Here is a 15,179-nt window from a genome sequence, read left to right as displayed (position 1 = left end):
TGCATTATTACTGCAACATAAAATCAATATCGTGATGGTAACAGAAAGGCCTTTATACACTGAAGAGAAAATAAAAGAGCGCTCTGAAGGAGGTCGGCACTGAAGGCTTCTGAAGGCTGTTGGTCCGCTCTGAACTCCACTGAAGGACGCCACACCTAATTGGACGTAATGAAGTTAAAGTGGTGAGCAAAGACTCTGTGAGCACTTCTGCTGACTGGCCTTTCAATATCACCAAAGGCAGTGAAAAAGAGAGAGAGAGGAAGAGAGCGAATCAGAAGGACAGACTTGAACTTGTGTAACTGTAATTGTCACTTCTGATATTTTTCGGCTGATTATCAGAATTGTTTTAACTTTCCAAACATTGTAAAAAATGTTTCTTTAAAAAGGTGTTCATTAAAAAACATAAAACAAACTGTTTTCCAAACAGTCAACGTAGTTTTGCCTCGTACCCACATCCTCCTCGCTCCGTGTCTGATCGATCATAAATATGAAACATGCAGGAAAAAAGTAATGGAGCAGTGTCGGTCACACAGCGGACGATGTCAACAGAGACAGGAGAGTCTCTGTTCATGTCAGCGCTCAGCCAGCTCTTTACGTCAGGTGGACACGGGGCTGCGCTGAAAACGCAGCCTGTGGGCGTTAACGGACGAGGGAGCACGGAGCCGTACCGGCACGGAGCGGATGAAGCTCACACGGTGTCTGGAGGAAGTTCGAGGTTTCACGCTGGTCGTCTCTTTTGCAGACAAACATGAAGGAGTCAAAAAAGTTTTCAAGATTCAAGATGTTATATACAGTATCTGCTATCGTTTAATAATCCTGCAGCCTGTCGCCAAGAACAAAACTCCCATTTACAGTTTTGATGAACATGTGAACCCCCTAAATAATTCATCTCATTCTTTATATAAAACCTGAAGACCTTTGATTTAAAGAACAAAACACACTTCTTCCTTTCTGTCCCCGGGTTAATCTTGTTTCACTTGTCCTCCAGCTTCTCTCAGGAACACAGACCAAATGCAATGAAACTAAAGTCAATACAAGGCTGCTGCTGCAGCTGCTGCTGCAAACAACAAAAGCCTGTAAGATTGTTCCCCTACAGCGACACTGCAGCAATCTCACAACTCCACTTTTCTTCGGCAGCGTCGCTGAGATTTCCCATACGTCTTCATTTTGTGTCCGACTCTGCAGAAAGGCAGCAGAAGTGGAAGAGAGAGTGGAGCTGATGGATTGCACCCCGGGTCATGCATGACTTAGCATCTCGTTCGCACCCGCTGGCAGACAGCCGAGGCGGCAGGATGTACCCACGCACGCAGACGCAACACGCCAGGTAAACGAGCTGACGGTTCGAGCCGAGGTCACCGCTTCTTTTGCAGTTTTTTTTTTTACGTTCACATTCATAATGGGCCTCACTTTTTTTATGCCAGATGTTAGTTTCTGTACGAGTGTGTATTATACTGAAGAGGTGCTGGAGGTGAAGAGAAAACTGAAGTTATGCATTTACTTTATTTTCACTGAAGCCGAGCAGAGATGGCGAACGTGCAGGGGCGGATTTCACTTCTGCATGGAGACAAACACGGATCTAAAACTCCAACTCGATGGAATCTTTCCTGCCCCTCCCCCCAGGGTCTCCTGCTCCAGTGATTACCTGATGTGTCTCACCTGTGTCCTATAGTCTCCGCCCCCTCTCTGTGTTTCCCACCCTCTGGTCCAGCTCGTCTTGTACCTCGTGTCCTTTGATCTGACCTGTCGAAGCCTGTTGTGTACCGACCCTCTTTCTCATTGGACAGACTTTGAATCTGCTTTCTTTCTCTGGAGTCGTGTGGTTGTTTTTTGGTTCAATGAGACATTTTTCATTTACGTTTGCTTTGACTCTGATTAAAAAAACTCACATGAGATGGATTTTGAACCTTCAGGTGACAACATTATAACCCATGTTTCTCCTCCTGGAGGACACTGATGGTGAATCTGTGTGTATGACTCAAAGTTGACCCCTACATCCTGAAATCTCAGGTTCTCACTCAGCTCAGGCCTGAACTCGTTCTTTTAGTTTGTTTTTTAGTCAACAAACGGGGGAGAGCAGCTCGACAAGGTCACTCCAGCAGGAAGTTCATTAAAAGGCCTAAAAGAGATGAGACGGTCGGCGTCAGCTGACTGCGTTTCATGCAGCTCAGGTGAGGAATAAAAACATGAAGCTGATTTGAGCTGCAGCTCATAGAGATGCACGCCGCATCGGCTGCAGACACCAAATAACCTTGTAACAAGTTCTCTGGGAGAAAATATATTAATAACCCTGTTAGAGAGGAAAAAAATGTATTACAGTGCCCCCCCCCCCCCCCCCCCCCGCATAATGACATTTCAATGAGAGCAAATGAAATGGGCCAATTTTCAAACTCATTACAAATTCAGCTCTGAAAGAAAGAAAGAGGAAAAAACAGAGAGAGAGAATAAAGAGTATGACAAATGATCAAGATTGACTTTGTATCTGTGTGTGTGTGTGTGTGTGTGTGTGTGTGTGTGTGTGTGTTTTCTATATGCATTCCCTGGTGTGTCAGGTAGGTGAGTAAGCGGCTGTTTTGTGTGCTTTTTCTCCTGCTGTGTTTAGATGCATGCTTTCTGCAGGCTTTGTGTGTTATGTATGCTTTGAGTGCACCTTATTTTCATGTGTGTGTGTGTGTGTGTGTGTGTGTGTGTGTGTGTGTGAGTGCGTACATCAACTGAGCCCAAAGCCGAGCTGACAGACAGCTTCCCTCCGAGGAGCCCCTCAGTGTTTCTGATTGATCGTCATAATGCCGAGGTACAGGCCCTGTCCTTGGTGCCTATGCTAATCTCAGCCTCATGCATATTTATGAGCTCCCGGGGAATCAAGCAGCTAAATAAAGGATGAGGCCGTTGGCTTGGAGCTGCGTTCATCACACACTGATTGATTAGAAAAAGAGAAGAGAGAGAAAAAAAAAATAAAGACCTGTGTTTGTTTTATTCTTCTTCTCTCCAGCTCGACGATCAAGCTCGAGGGAGCAAACAAAGTGAGACCCTTCCCATGCTCCTCTAACATGCAGCTCTACGTATCACTACGTGGGATTAAAGGCACCAAATCATTGGTGGTCTTCAGTTTTCTGAACTTTTCAGGCGTTACAGAACATCCCTTTCCTGCATGTCAGTCCCATCTCTCTCTCTCTCTCTCTCTCTTCAAAAGCATAAACAAGACGAAGCGAAGCGAAGCATTCACCTCTGTTTTAATGGACTCAAAACCGGTCTCGGTCTCGGTCTCGTCTGGTCTCGGCCTCAGGCTGGACGGACTCCTGACCGGCTGCTTCTCGTCACGTCTTCACTGTGATCAGAAGGAAAACGGCTCTTTCTTAAAGATGTAAAACTTTAATTCATTTAGTAGCAGCTGTTACGCTCTAAGCGAGGGACACGCCCCCTTACACACCTGCTCAGAGACATTTATGGTCCTGGTCTTGACTTGCTCTCGACCCCTAAACGCCTCGGTCTCGGAGCACTCTGGTCTTGTCGTTTGCTGTATGACCAGGCAGGAAGTCCCGCCCCCTCTCTAGCTTAATGGGCAGTGTTGCAGGAACACAAGTAGGTGTGACTTATATTCAGTGTAATAAACAGGAAACAAGTTGGTAAAGTTTTATTTTTTGAGTGTAAGCCGAGCGCGATGTGTCCTGTAATAACTGCAAAGAAAAAGACGAGAGATCCTCTTTGACATTTTGGTCCCTTTATTTCATGTTAACCACATTTCAAACAACTAAACAACCAATGGTAATGGCGTCACCAGATCTAAACAACACTTTGCTAGACAAATCAGCGTCAGAATCATAATTATACAAAAAAAAAAGTACAAATTCAGAAAACGAAAAAAGTTTGAAAAAAAGAAAGCAAACAAAATAATGACTCACACATGAGCGGCCGTGAGCCGAGCCGGTCTACGAGAAAACGAGGAAACGTTTTGTGGCATTCACATTGTCTTCATATCGACACTCGGACGCTCTTTGTCTTCATAGGTCCATGAACGAGCCTCACACTAAGACTCCAGCGAACACAGAAAAACAGAAGCAGAGACTCGACACACATTTCATTTCTGGAGAGCGAGAGCGTCGACATAAAGCAAAAACATGTTCGAAGCTAACGCGCGGTCGACGAGCGCTCCGCCTTTTTTGTGTGGCTGCGTTTATGTCGTCAGTTAAATCACAGATGCATGCTGGGATACTGGATTTCTTTCAGTTAATCAGTTAATCCTGGTTTCCTTTTGATCTCTGATCCAAGTTTACGCTACGACGTGCACGTCCAATAAGAACGTGCAAGTCGACGAGCGATTGCTTTGTGATGATTCGCTCCGATGTCGTCGCGTTTCGGAGGATTCGTTAAACACGCTAAAGCACAGAAACAAAAAAAACAAAGAGTTTGAAGCATGAGCAAAAATAAGTTATAAAATACATAATTTTCACAACCCGAGTTAGCGTCTAAATCTTCAAAAAAAACAAAGCAACAAGACGCACAAACTGCATCGCACTGACCAGAACCACGAGGCTGCTGACTCATGCCGAAGTAAATCAGGGGCGTGTCCAGACTTTTTCTTTTTCTTTTTCAGGACTCGGGGATGCAACATGTGCAGGGGATGGTCCGGAAGTTTGACGAATGAAGAGCATTCAGTTTGCACCAATCAAATCTGCTTTTACGTAACACAAATTCCTCACGGATTAAAAACAAATATTTGCATCCGAAATCAAAATTTTAAGTGTTTTAAAAAATGCAAACAAACAACTGTGAGCTGCCTGTTGCAACACAGGATTTCTACTTAAGTCCCGCCTCTGGCAAAGAATACAGCCAATCATTTTCATGGATTCATGGCCAATAACATTTAAAGGGGGACCCATGCCCCCCCTCTGGACACGCCCCCTGAAGACGGGGCTTTAAACAGCGAGGAGAGTCGGGGAGAATAAGTGACTCTCAGTTGAGTTTGTTGCGTCTAAATCGGTGTGATGTGATTGGACGAGCTGCTTCTTTAAAACGCTCTCTTAAATCCTGAAGATCCCGACGTTAATCGAAAGAGGTCTGGCTCTCTCTGGAAGTCCGCCCCACTAACAAAACAAAACAAAACTCTGCTTCCATCGTAAGTCACTCTGGATGTCTGCAAAATGTACAATATGTAAAAATATATATCTTAATGTTTCCGACAGCTCGTCTGAACGTCGGACAGTCTGCGGTAAGATAACGGGATGCAAACGATGATCACAGGAACGGCTTGGACAGAGTGACGTGTTCTGACATGAAAAACCTTTCTTTGTTTATGCGTCTGGTGCCGGATGTTTGTCTGTTTGTTTGTTTGACTGTGGTCGTCTGATCTTATTTACAGTAAGGCTGGACGCACAACCAAAGAGTCGGAACTCTAGAGCGACCTCGAGCATCGAGCCGAAATCACTTCAAAGAAATATTCAAAACTACGGAAGCCCTGAGCGGACATGTATCCTGACAGGTGATGAAGAGTAAAGGCCGTTTGTCTCGTTATGGCAGGATATGAACGCTGCTTTTCTTGTTAGTGAATTTCTCGAAGACAAACAGAAGTGACTCTTCATCACGGCGTTAAAATCCGAAGATGATGAAACATTAAAAAAGTCTCCAGAAAAGAAATGTTCTTTTCATCGGAGGAGTCAGAGTTAAATAAAGCGACAGGATGTTTGTCCTCTGAGGGCTTCTGTAAACACGTTTCACTTCACGCCACTAATCGGAGACCTCGTCCACACGTAGGCGGGGTTTTTTTTAGACGTACACAAACAGAAGTCGTCTCAGGGTGACGATGTGAGAACAGAGTTTAGTTCTTGTAACGTCACGCTGTGCGTGCGAATGTTGCTAACTGGACTTTTTACACGCTCACTCTCCCATCATGCTGACGAGCAGAGGCGCCTGATTGGACGACGGAGGTCACTGCTGCTTCATAAGACAACACGGGCGAATTTGGACGAGACTTTTGAAATAGAAGAGGTTTTTTTTTTTGTGACTTGGCGAGCTGGCGACAGTGACCCCTAACAGTGCAGGGTTTTTTTTTTTTGCGTTTTCCTGAGGATGAAGATGTTTTTGAGATCTTGATTATTTTTCAAACAGAGGAGGAAAACCATCCGTTTGAAAAAATAGTCGTGTGGACCAGGCCTCAGACAGAACGGTTACTGCTTCCCACAACCAAAATAAAGACGTCAGAAATCTCAAGCAAGCGATCGTTTGTAGCTAATTATTCGATTTCAAAGGCGTCCAATGAGCTCGCCTGCTGAAGGAACTCAGAACAGACAGAAACGTTCACCAAGGCCTGTTCTTCTTCTGCCGGACCCTCGACTATAAAAACACTTAAGCGTCACTCAGATCCTTATTTTTCTATGTCGAGGTGAAAAAATCTGGAGTTTTGGGCTTTAAATTTGAAGTTAGCTAAATGCAAAAAGAAGCGAAGGTGTTTGTGCGTCCAGCCTTCAGAGGGAGACAACATTCAAGGCGTAGAGTAGATCTAAAAAGGAGATACTGTACAGTCGTCACATCACAGCCCAGCAGGACAGAGAGAAGAAGGAAAAAGTGGCTCTTTTTTTTTTTTTTGTTTTTTTTTAAACATCTGATTTCATTTCTTAAACATATCATTTTTTCTCTTTTTTTTTCTTTGTACAAGCGTAGAAGTCCTCACACACACACACACACACACACAAATCATTGGTGTGTATGCTCGTCGCTTGGTTTTCTTCTGTACAGGTTGCGTGTGTGTGTCGTCCCAGGCACACTCTTAGATACACACACACACACACACACACACACTTGAATATGCAAGCATGCCCTTTCTTTTCCCACACATGAAATCAAGCGCACTCTCTCTCTCTCTCTCTCTCACACACACACACACACACACACACACGCGCTCACAGGTTGGGTTTTCGGGTTTCGACAGTAGCTGCAGTTTTTTTCTTCTTGCGCTCTGTCTCGCCCCGGTTTTGCGTGGAGGAATGGCAGGCAGCATCGATGGCGAATCAGAAAAGAGGATTTTTTTTTCAGCCAATCAGAAGGAGCTGAGCGCCTCGAGAGCCACTTCATAGCAGAACTTGTACTGTTCCTGTGGAGGACACGGAAACAACGGCAACATTAGTCACGAAACGTCCTCACATCCTGTTTGTGTTAAAGACACGCAGCAGCCAATCAGAACAGGTCTCTGTCCTCACCATGGTCTCCACCATGTTGGTCTTGTTGTTCCTCAGCGTTTTGACGGTGTGGAAAACATCCACGATGTTCTGCTGCTGGATCATCTCGTTGATGCTGCAGATGGCACAGAACGTTCCAGAACGCCCTCCGCCGGTACTGCAGAGGAGGAGGAGGAGGAGGAGGAGGAGGAGGAGGAGAGAGAGGAGGAGGAGAGAGAGGAGGAAGAAGAAGGAGGAGAGAGAGGAGGAAGAGGAGAGAGGAGGAGGAAGAGGAAGGAGGAGAGGAGGAGGAGAGAGAAGAGGAAGAGGAGGAGGGAGAGGAGAAGGAAGAGGAGGAGGAGAGAGAGGAGGAGGAGAGAGAGGAGAAGGAAGAGGAGATAGAGGAGGAAAAGGAGGAGGAGAGAGAAGAGGAAGAGGAGAGAGAGGAGGAGGAAGAGGAGGAGAGAGAGGAGGAGGAGAGAGAGGAGGAAGAAGAGAGAAGAGGAGGAAGAGGAAGGAGGAGAGGAGGGAGAGGAGAAGGAAGAGGAGATAGAGGAGGAGGAAGAGGAGGAGGAGAGAGAGGGAGGGAGGACAGAAACAATCTCCATCATTAAACAGTAAAAACATCCAGGTGTGTGCACACCAAACTCTGCCTCTTGGCCTCGCAGATCAGAAAAAGAAGAAGAACTAAAAGATGGTGGAGGAAGAACAGTCCGTACTTTGATCCATCCTTAAACATGTAACACAGCGTGTAACACACGTGTGTTCATGGCGTGCTCCTTGACAGTGAATCAGAGTGAAATCAGCACTTTTAGAGTCCAAACAAAGCTGAAGGAAGTCTCATCAGAGACTTTTAAAAATGTTCTTTAATGTGAAACAAGAACAAGAGAATAATCAGTGAAGACGTCTGAAGGAGGGCGCCGCCGCCGCCGCCGCCTCACAGACAGAGAGAACGCGGCGCACAAAGGAAGCTGCCAGCGCGCAGAGCAGAACAATAAGCAGCTCCACTAATGGATCGGAGACGTGTCACCTTCCAGTGACTCACAGACTCAATGTTTTTAGTAATGGATGCAAACAGAAGTGTGTGTGTGTGTGTGTGTGTGTGTGTGTGTGTGTGTGTGTGTGTGTGGGTGTGTGTGTTAACTCAATCAAGGGCTTTATTAGCATGGAAAACTTTGCTGAAGCTTAGTGAAAACAAAATGCTAAATTACATACAACATAAGAATAAACAAAGATTCAATATTTAACTAACAGAGCCGTGCAGGTTCACTTTGTTTAAATACAAGAAAGAAAAATTTAATAATTATAATTTCCTTTTTTCTTCTTTCTCTGCTGATATTTTTTTATAATTTCATTTATTTGTTATTTATTCTAACTTTAGATTCTGCTCCTGAATGCTCTGGATCTGATTGGACCAGAGAAGGTAGGCGGGGCTTTGAAGGCCGTTTAGGACGCCCCTGGGTTTGCCAGATATGAGAGCAGTTATCAGGTGAACAGGTGTTGCAATAAAACCCGTCCCCCATCACGCCGTCTCGCCGTCACGCCGTCACGCTCTCACCCTCAGGACGAGTGAGGAGCAGAAAAAGAATCCATGTTCAGCAGCTGCTGATTGACCCATCATGTTTCCTCTTATCTCTGGTATTACCGAGTCGGAGAAATCAATATGTGGGCTGATTAGCCCGGTGTAGCGGTCTTTAGCCCGGAGCAGAGAGCGCTTGTTTCCCCGTCACTCATGATCACTCACGTTGAGCTGAAGTCAATTGTTATTTCAGCCGTTATCAGTTTAAACTTCGTTTGTTGGTGTTTACGTGACATCACAGCTGCACGCCAGCTCAACATGATGAATGATGACCTCAGCGACGCCCTCTTTTCCAAACAGGACACAAATCAATAACTCTGGGTATTGATTGATTTGGTATTGACTCTGAGGGTTATGTATGTCGGTCACCATCTGTATCCCTGTACGACACCAGAGGTTCGAATATGGACTCTGTTTAAGATGACCACAGTGGCCCTCAGAGAACAGGTCGTTTACACCAGGATACCAACGCCAGGTCTCGACTCGTCTACGCCACTAATGGACAAAACCAAAGGGTGGCGTCCCCCTTGTGTCCCTGCAGGGGGTCCTGGAGTCCCCCGTGTGTCCCTGCAGGGGGTCCTGGAGTCCCCCTTGTGTCCCTGCAGGGGGTCCTGGAGTCCCCCCGTGTGTCCCTGCAGGTTGGCGGTCTTTATTCGCTGTCTCAGGCTAACTCTGAGTCTAGCTAACGACAGACTGAGAGCTGAGGCGGGTTTTAAACCTCCTGACAAACCGTTACATTAAAAACAGGCTTTTTGAATGGGTGTGTATGTGACTTCCTGTTCCGCTGCAGCCAGCCTCTAGTGGACACTCCAGGAACTGCAGCCAGCCTCTAGTGGACACTCCAGGAACTGCAGGATGTTAAACTAATGCAGTGGCTTCATTTTTCAAGGACTGAAGGTCGTTTGAAAGAACTAGAACTCCTTCTCTTTGTCCTCGACCAGGAAGTTAAACCTACAGCGAGATCTTTCCGGGTTTTTAGTCGTACCGTCCATATTTATTTTTTTGTTTACTTGAGAGAAAAAAAAAAAAAAAAGGTTTGCACATCTAGAAAAGCTTGTAGCAAACAAATCCCTGCACGGCGAGAAAGAACAAGAAATCAATGCCAATTCTGATTGGCCCAATGAGCTGTGACAGAGGATGCTGATTGGATAAGCACCAGTGGTGTGCTTTGGGCAGTGTGTGTGTGTGTGTGTGTGTGTGTTCTGTTCTGTGTGGACAGATCGCCCGTTTCCCTCCCTGATTATCGGCGTCGTTTGCTCTGCTCTCTCTTCTTGTGTAATAACCACGATTATTCAACTTCCATTGATTTATTTAGACTTCTTTTAAAGAAAGTCCGGATGCTTCTGCACAGACTCGACTCCTGTTTAAAACTCGTTATCTTACACGGTGTGTACGGGACACTTCCTGTTGATGGCGTGAATCATCGACATCAACATAAAGAAAGGCAGTCTGAGTGGCGGCGTCCATCGGTCCGTGCACGGCTGCTCTGAACGCCCATCCACCGCAGTTGTTGTGTTGGAAATGCTCTTCTAATATTGTGTGAGTGTCATCGTGTGTCTCAGATCCGCTGTGTGTGTGTGTGTGTGTGTGTGTGTGTGAGTGTGTGTGTGTGTGTGTGTCAGCTCTTCAGAAACACCTGAGTCCATCTGACAGATCAGCGTGAAAAAGAAAGCACGAGGGAACCACCTAACGTAGAGAAATGGATGAGTCAAGAAAAAAACTATGTATGTATCATCTTAAAGGTCTGTGTGTGTGTGTGTGTGTGTGTGTGTGTGTGTGTGTGTGTGTGTGTGTGTGTGTGTGTGTGTGTGTGTACACTCCTGGAGAGGGTGCACTTTATCATTGATAAGTATGATCGATCATCCTGGTGAGAAATGCTTCCTCCAGCCCTCCTTCGCTGACTTCCTGCTGCTTTATTACATGTATGAAGTGTGTGTGTGTGTGTGTGTGTGTGTGTGTGTGTGTGTGTGTTGAACCTACAGGCAGTGTACCACGGTCCTCCCGTCCCCTCCGTCATACTGCTCCTGCCACTTGGCCAGCCTCCTGACCAGCTGCAGGATGGAACGTTTGGAGAGAGGCGTGTCTCTGTACGCCGGCCAGCCGATGAACTGGAAGTGCTGCACCAGGCGGTAACCGTCCTGAGGCTGCAGGGCGAGCGAGAGAGAGAGAGAGAGAGAGAGAGAGAGAGAGAGAGAGAGAGAGAGAGAGAGAGAGAGACACCTTTATCAGCATCATGCAGCTCTACCACGGGTACAAACAAAATATGAGGACATTCTGCTACTTCAACACATCAGTCTGCAGACTTTTGAACGCAGCCTCAAATGGCAGCTGTGGCTCAGTGGGTAGAGTCATCGTCTCTCAACGAAGGTCGAGGGTTCGATCCCCAGCTCCTGGAAGCAACATGTCTGATGTGTCCTTGGGCAAGACACTTAACCCTGAATTGCTCCCCCTGCTCTGTCAGGGTGTCTGCAGTTCGCTGCTCCTGTGGCTGAACGCATGGTGCGCTAATTAGCCCTCGGGGATAAATATAAATAATATAAAAAAAATTTAAATAAATAAATAATTCACACTTTGCTCATTTTTAAATGGTTTGGATCAGGGAACTCTCCCTTCACTTCCAAAGTATCGTACGTCCTTAAATACAGATGTTTTGTGGGCGCTGGTGGTGCAGCGTTCCCCCCTTTAAGGAGGCTCCTTTCCTGCCTCTCTCTCTCCCTGATTTCTTTTCTCTCTAATAAATAAATAAAAATAAAAAAAAAATCTGTTTTTGCATCATTCATTCATGTTGATGCAGCAGTCCTGACTCATCCAACAGTGACCACCTTCAACCAGCACCAACAGCATCCACCGCCCTGCACACGTCCATCTTCTTCTGTACTTTTTGGCCCCCGACCCACCGGTTGAGAACGGCGGCCCCTGACGCAGCAATCCTTCCTCCACGCCCGTCTAGTAAAGACTGACGGCACGCGTCGGCGGCGTCGTGTCGCGCTCCGATTAAGTCTCGTTTGTGAACAAAACGGCGACAGAATTGTGTCCAACAAAGAGAACGTCTCGTTAATGTTTCATTCAATTTCATGGCAGACAAAATGTTTTTCAGCCGTCCGGCCCGAGGCGATTGGCGCCCGCCCCCGAAAAAGAACCAAAGACCTGCCATCGCTGTCAGGCTGATTTGCTGCACATTGACATTTACAGCTGCTAAATCTCCCTCTCTTCCATCCTCGCTCTCTTCCACGTCGTACACCTGATTTCACATTTCTTCTCGTCTCCGCTTCCTCCTTCCTCTTCATCTCCTTCTTTTCATCGAGCTCGCCATTTGAAATCAGCGCGCAGTTCAAACTTTTTACACACCTATTTCTTTACCAATTCTCTCCCTTCATTTTTCTTCTTTGTCTATTTCCATTTCGCTCGCTCACACCTTCCCCCCCTCCCTCCCCCCCCCCCCCTCTCTCTCTCCTCATTTGATGGCTTAGCGGTCGGCCGTACAGACTCAGCGAGGCTGGAGCTGCTCTCACAGTGTGAGATGTGCTGTTGTGGTGATGATATGAGCCATTTCACGCTACACTGGTGATGTGTTTGAAAGGTGTGGAGAGAGAGAGAGAGAATATACGGGGCAGGGTAGTGAGGAGTTCACTAAGTGCTATAGGAGCATTCAGACGATGGGGAAGCTCTGGAGTTGTTCCGTCACGGATGGAGGAGAAAATGAGATGAGAAGAGAGGAAGAAGAGGAGGTGAAAGGAAGTGACAGTGAAGGAGAGGTGCTACAAGACAAGAGGAGAAGATGTTTCTAAAAATGTTCTGTTGTTATTGAACCCCCTCGAAGCCATTTTCTCTGCAGAGCTCTCACTGAAGCAGCGGCCGCCGCGGCGGTGGCGTCAGACGTGCTTTCATCCTGACAGCTGCTTAAGTGGAAGTAAAGGTCAGGCGGAGTGAAAAATGTCTTTTATGTGTTGTTACATTTTATCTCTGCGTGTATTGTCCCACCATGTATTCTTATATGTCACATGAAGGTCAGCAGGAGTGTTTTCTTCTTCTTCTTCTTCTTCTTCTGTTCACGAGCATCAAATCAAATCCCTGAATTCATTACTTCAACCGTGTGAAATGATTTGACAGAAAAAGACCACATGAATAATGTAGAATCCATAAACTGTAAATATGAATGTTTGAAGCCTGAGTGTCGTCTGTCCCTGCAGGGGGCGCTAGTCTCAGGCTAACTTTGAGTCAAGCTAACGACAGGCTGAGAGCTGGAGCTGAGGCCACGCCCACCTGTCAATCAGCTCAGCTACACGCCTTGTTGTGAATAACTCTGATCCTTCATCCAATCAAAACTGCTGAGTCATCAAAACATTCCCCCCGTACAGTGTGTGTGGATGGAGACATGAGCTAATCACACCTATTTGGTTTTTTGAAGCAGGCTGTAAACATGTTCATGTCTGCTGTAAAAACAGGCTGTTTGAATGGGTGTGTATGTGACTTCCTGTGCTGCTGCAGCCAGCCTCTAGTGGACACTCCAGGTACTGCAGCCAGCCTCTAGTGGACACTCCAGGTACTGCAGCCAGCCTCTAGTGGACACTCCAGGTACTGCAGGAGTTTAACACTGACATGTGATTTGAAAAGCTAACTTGCTGTCTCACTTGGACGGTTGTGTGAGGTTTCAGTTTGTTTTTCTGGTATAGTTTTTGTGTTGTCTTTTCTCCCCCTCCCTCTTCTAGTTTTTCTTCTTCTGCAGGTAGGTGAGTGGCAGGGGGTGTGGCTGGCTCCTCCATACAGCAGACGAGACACACCTGATTTCAATCACATCAACTCCTCCATAAAAGCCTGGCTTGCACTCCACTACTCCGCCAGATAATTCCGTCTTGTTCGGTAGTGGTCACGTTTGCTCTCAGCAAATTGTTTTTTGTAGCCTCTCGTGGATTTTTGTGTTTTTGGTTTTTGGTGACTTGATGGACTGACTGTGTTTTTTCTTGTCTCTAGTTCTCGCTGTGTGCCTCCTGTTTGAGTTCAACTCGTCGGAGTCCCCCGTCTTCCGGATCTTCCAACCAGCTCCCTGCCCGCTCTCTTTTGCTTTTTCCCCCTTGGAACATTAAATATCTTTTTGTTAAAACTATTTTTGGGTTTTTTATGTCTCTGCATTTTGGGGTCCGCCAAATGAAAACGTAACAGGTTGTACAGTTTAGAAAAGCCATCAGCAGTTTGCATTCAGTTAGTTTGTCATCAGGATTGAACTTGGACTGATGAAGGAAGCTGCTCTGCCGAACACTCGAGCAAATCAACACATCCTCTTTCATTTAGCGTTCATTAACTAATGTTAGCTGAAGTAGCATCTATTTAGATGTAGCATTTCTTACCGTTTAGCTTCTGGCTGTTTTTTTGTTGTTGTATTTCTAACTTTTGCTTTCCTTGAAAAAGTCGATCTGATTAGGATCGGTTAGCGGCGTGACAAAGCTTCTGTTTTTGACAATTTGTGAAACACGAGGGATTCACTCGCCTTTGTTGAATCCCTGCAGAGCTCAGAACAAGGTGAGTGAACTTTTAAAAAAGCAAAACAAAAGAACACAGTTTGAGATCAGGCAGTTTGAAGGCTCGCTTCAAAGCTGTCAACACCTGCAGTGTGCAGCGCGGGAAAACCTCAGTGCTACATCATTTAGCATAATGAAAAGCTTTAAAGGTGGAGTCAGTGTCGTGCACACACAAACAGCCTCCCTCCTGGGCTCAACGCCCCACCCAAGCTCCGCCCCCTGCAGGATGTAGTGTGTACGATTACTGCTTGTAGCTACACTGCAAGCTGACGCACGCTAGCACAAGCTAACGCACGCTAGCACAAGCTAACGCACGCTAGCACAAGCTAACGCACGCTAGCACAAGCTAAGGGCCGGTGTTTGGCAGGAAACACACACGCTCTGCAGACACGTACGGAGGCCCAGGAGGGACGAACTGCTCTGGTGTTTAAATGTGAAAGTAAGGAAGTACCCTGGCCATGTTGCAGATCCTGAAGATCCGGTTGATGATGTCATCATCGATGTCCGCCGATATGAACTCGACCTGTATCGGACCGTAGCAACACGAACTCTTCTCCGGCCAGTACTGCATACACAACTGCAAGAAAACAGAGACACAAAGACCTGATGTCATGTGTGCAGGATTTGATCCAGCTGTGTTCAAAGTGCATGGTTACAGAGAGCGACAGTGGACTTGCGGTTAGTGCGCCCGCCACATGTACGCTCAGCGGGTTCAGATCCTGTCTGTAAATAACTTCATGAAAAAGTAAAGCAAGCGTGGAAAGTCCTGCGTGACCTCTGACCCTGCGATATGTTGAGTGTATTGATGATCAATAACTCTGCATGACAGACGTGTAAAGATTCGTGCTCATGAATTGCTAAATAACAAATTGACTGAGAAAAGTTTGTAACCTTTTCAGGTCAGTGATTGGTTCTTACAAAACTGTAGCTCAAACT

At 46.3% G+C, this 15,179-nt stretch overlaps 1 protein-coding gene across 1 annotated transcript in view; it reads right to left on the bottom strand.

Annotated features, from left to right (window-relative positions):
* Positions 1-5,820: 5,820 nt before the first annotated feature.
* ptprt (protein tyrosine phosphatase receptor type T) overlaps positions 5,821-15,179 on the bottom strand; it is a 203,878-nt gene continuing 194,519 nt past the window's right edge. The window contains 4 exon segments of the mRNA XM_079342479.1: positions 5,821-7,084; positions 7,191-7,326; positions 10,708-10,871; positions 14,695-14,820. Of these exon segments, the coding sequence (XP_079198605.1) occupies positions 7,031-7,084; positions 7,191-7,326; positions 10,708-10,871; positions 14,695-14,820 (480 nt within the window). The 3' untranslated portion in view covers positions 5,821-7,030.

The sequence above is a fragment of the Symphodus melops genome (assembly GCF_947650265.1).
Source record: "Symphodus melops genome assembly, chromosome: 4".
NCBI classification, from domain to species: Eukaryota; Metazoa; Chordata; class Actinopteri; order Labriformes; family Labridae; genus Symphodus; species Symphodus melops.
The sequence above is the reverse complement of the archived record's forward strand: the minus strand, read 5'-3'. Positions and strand labels throughout refer to the sequence as shown.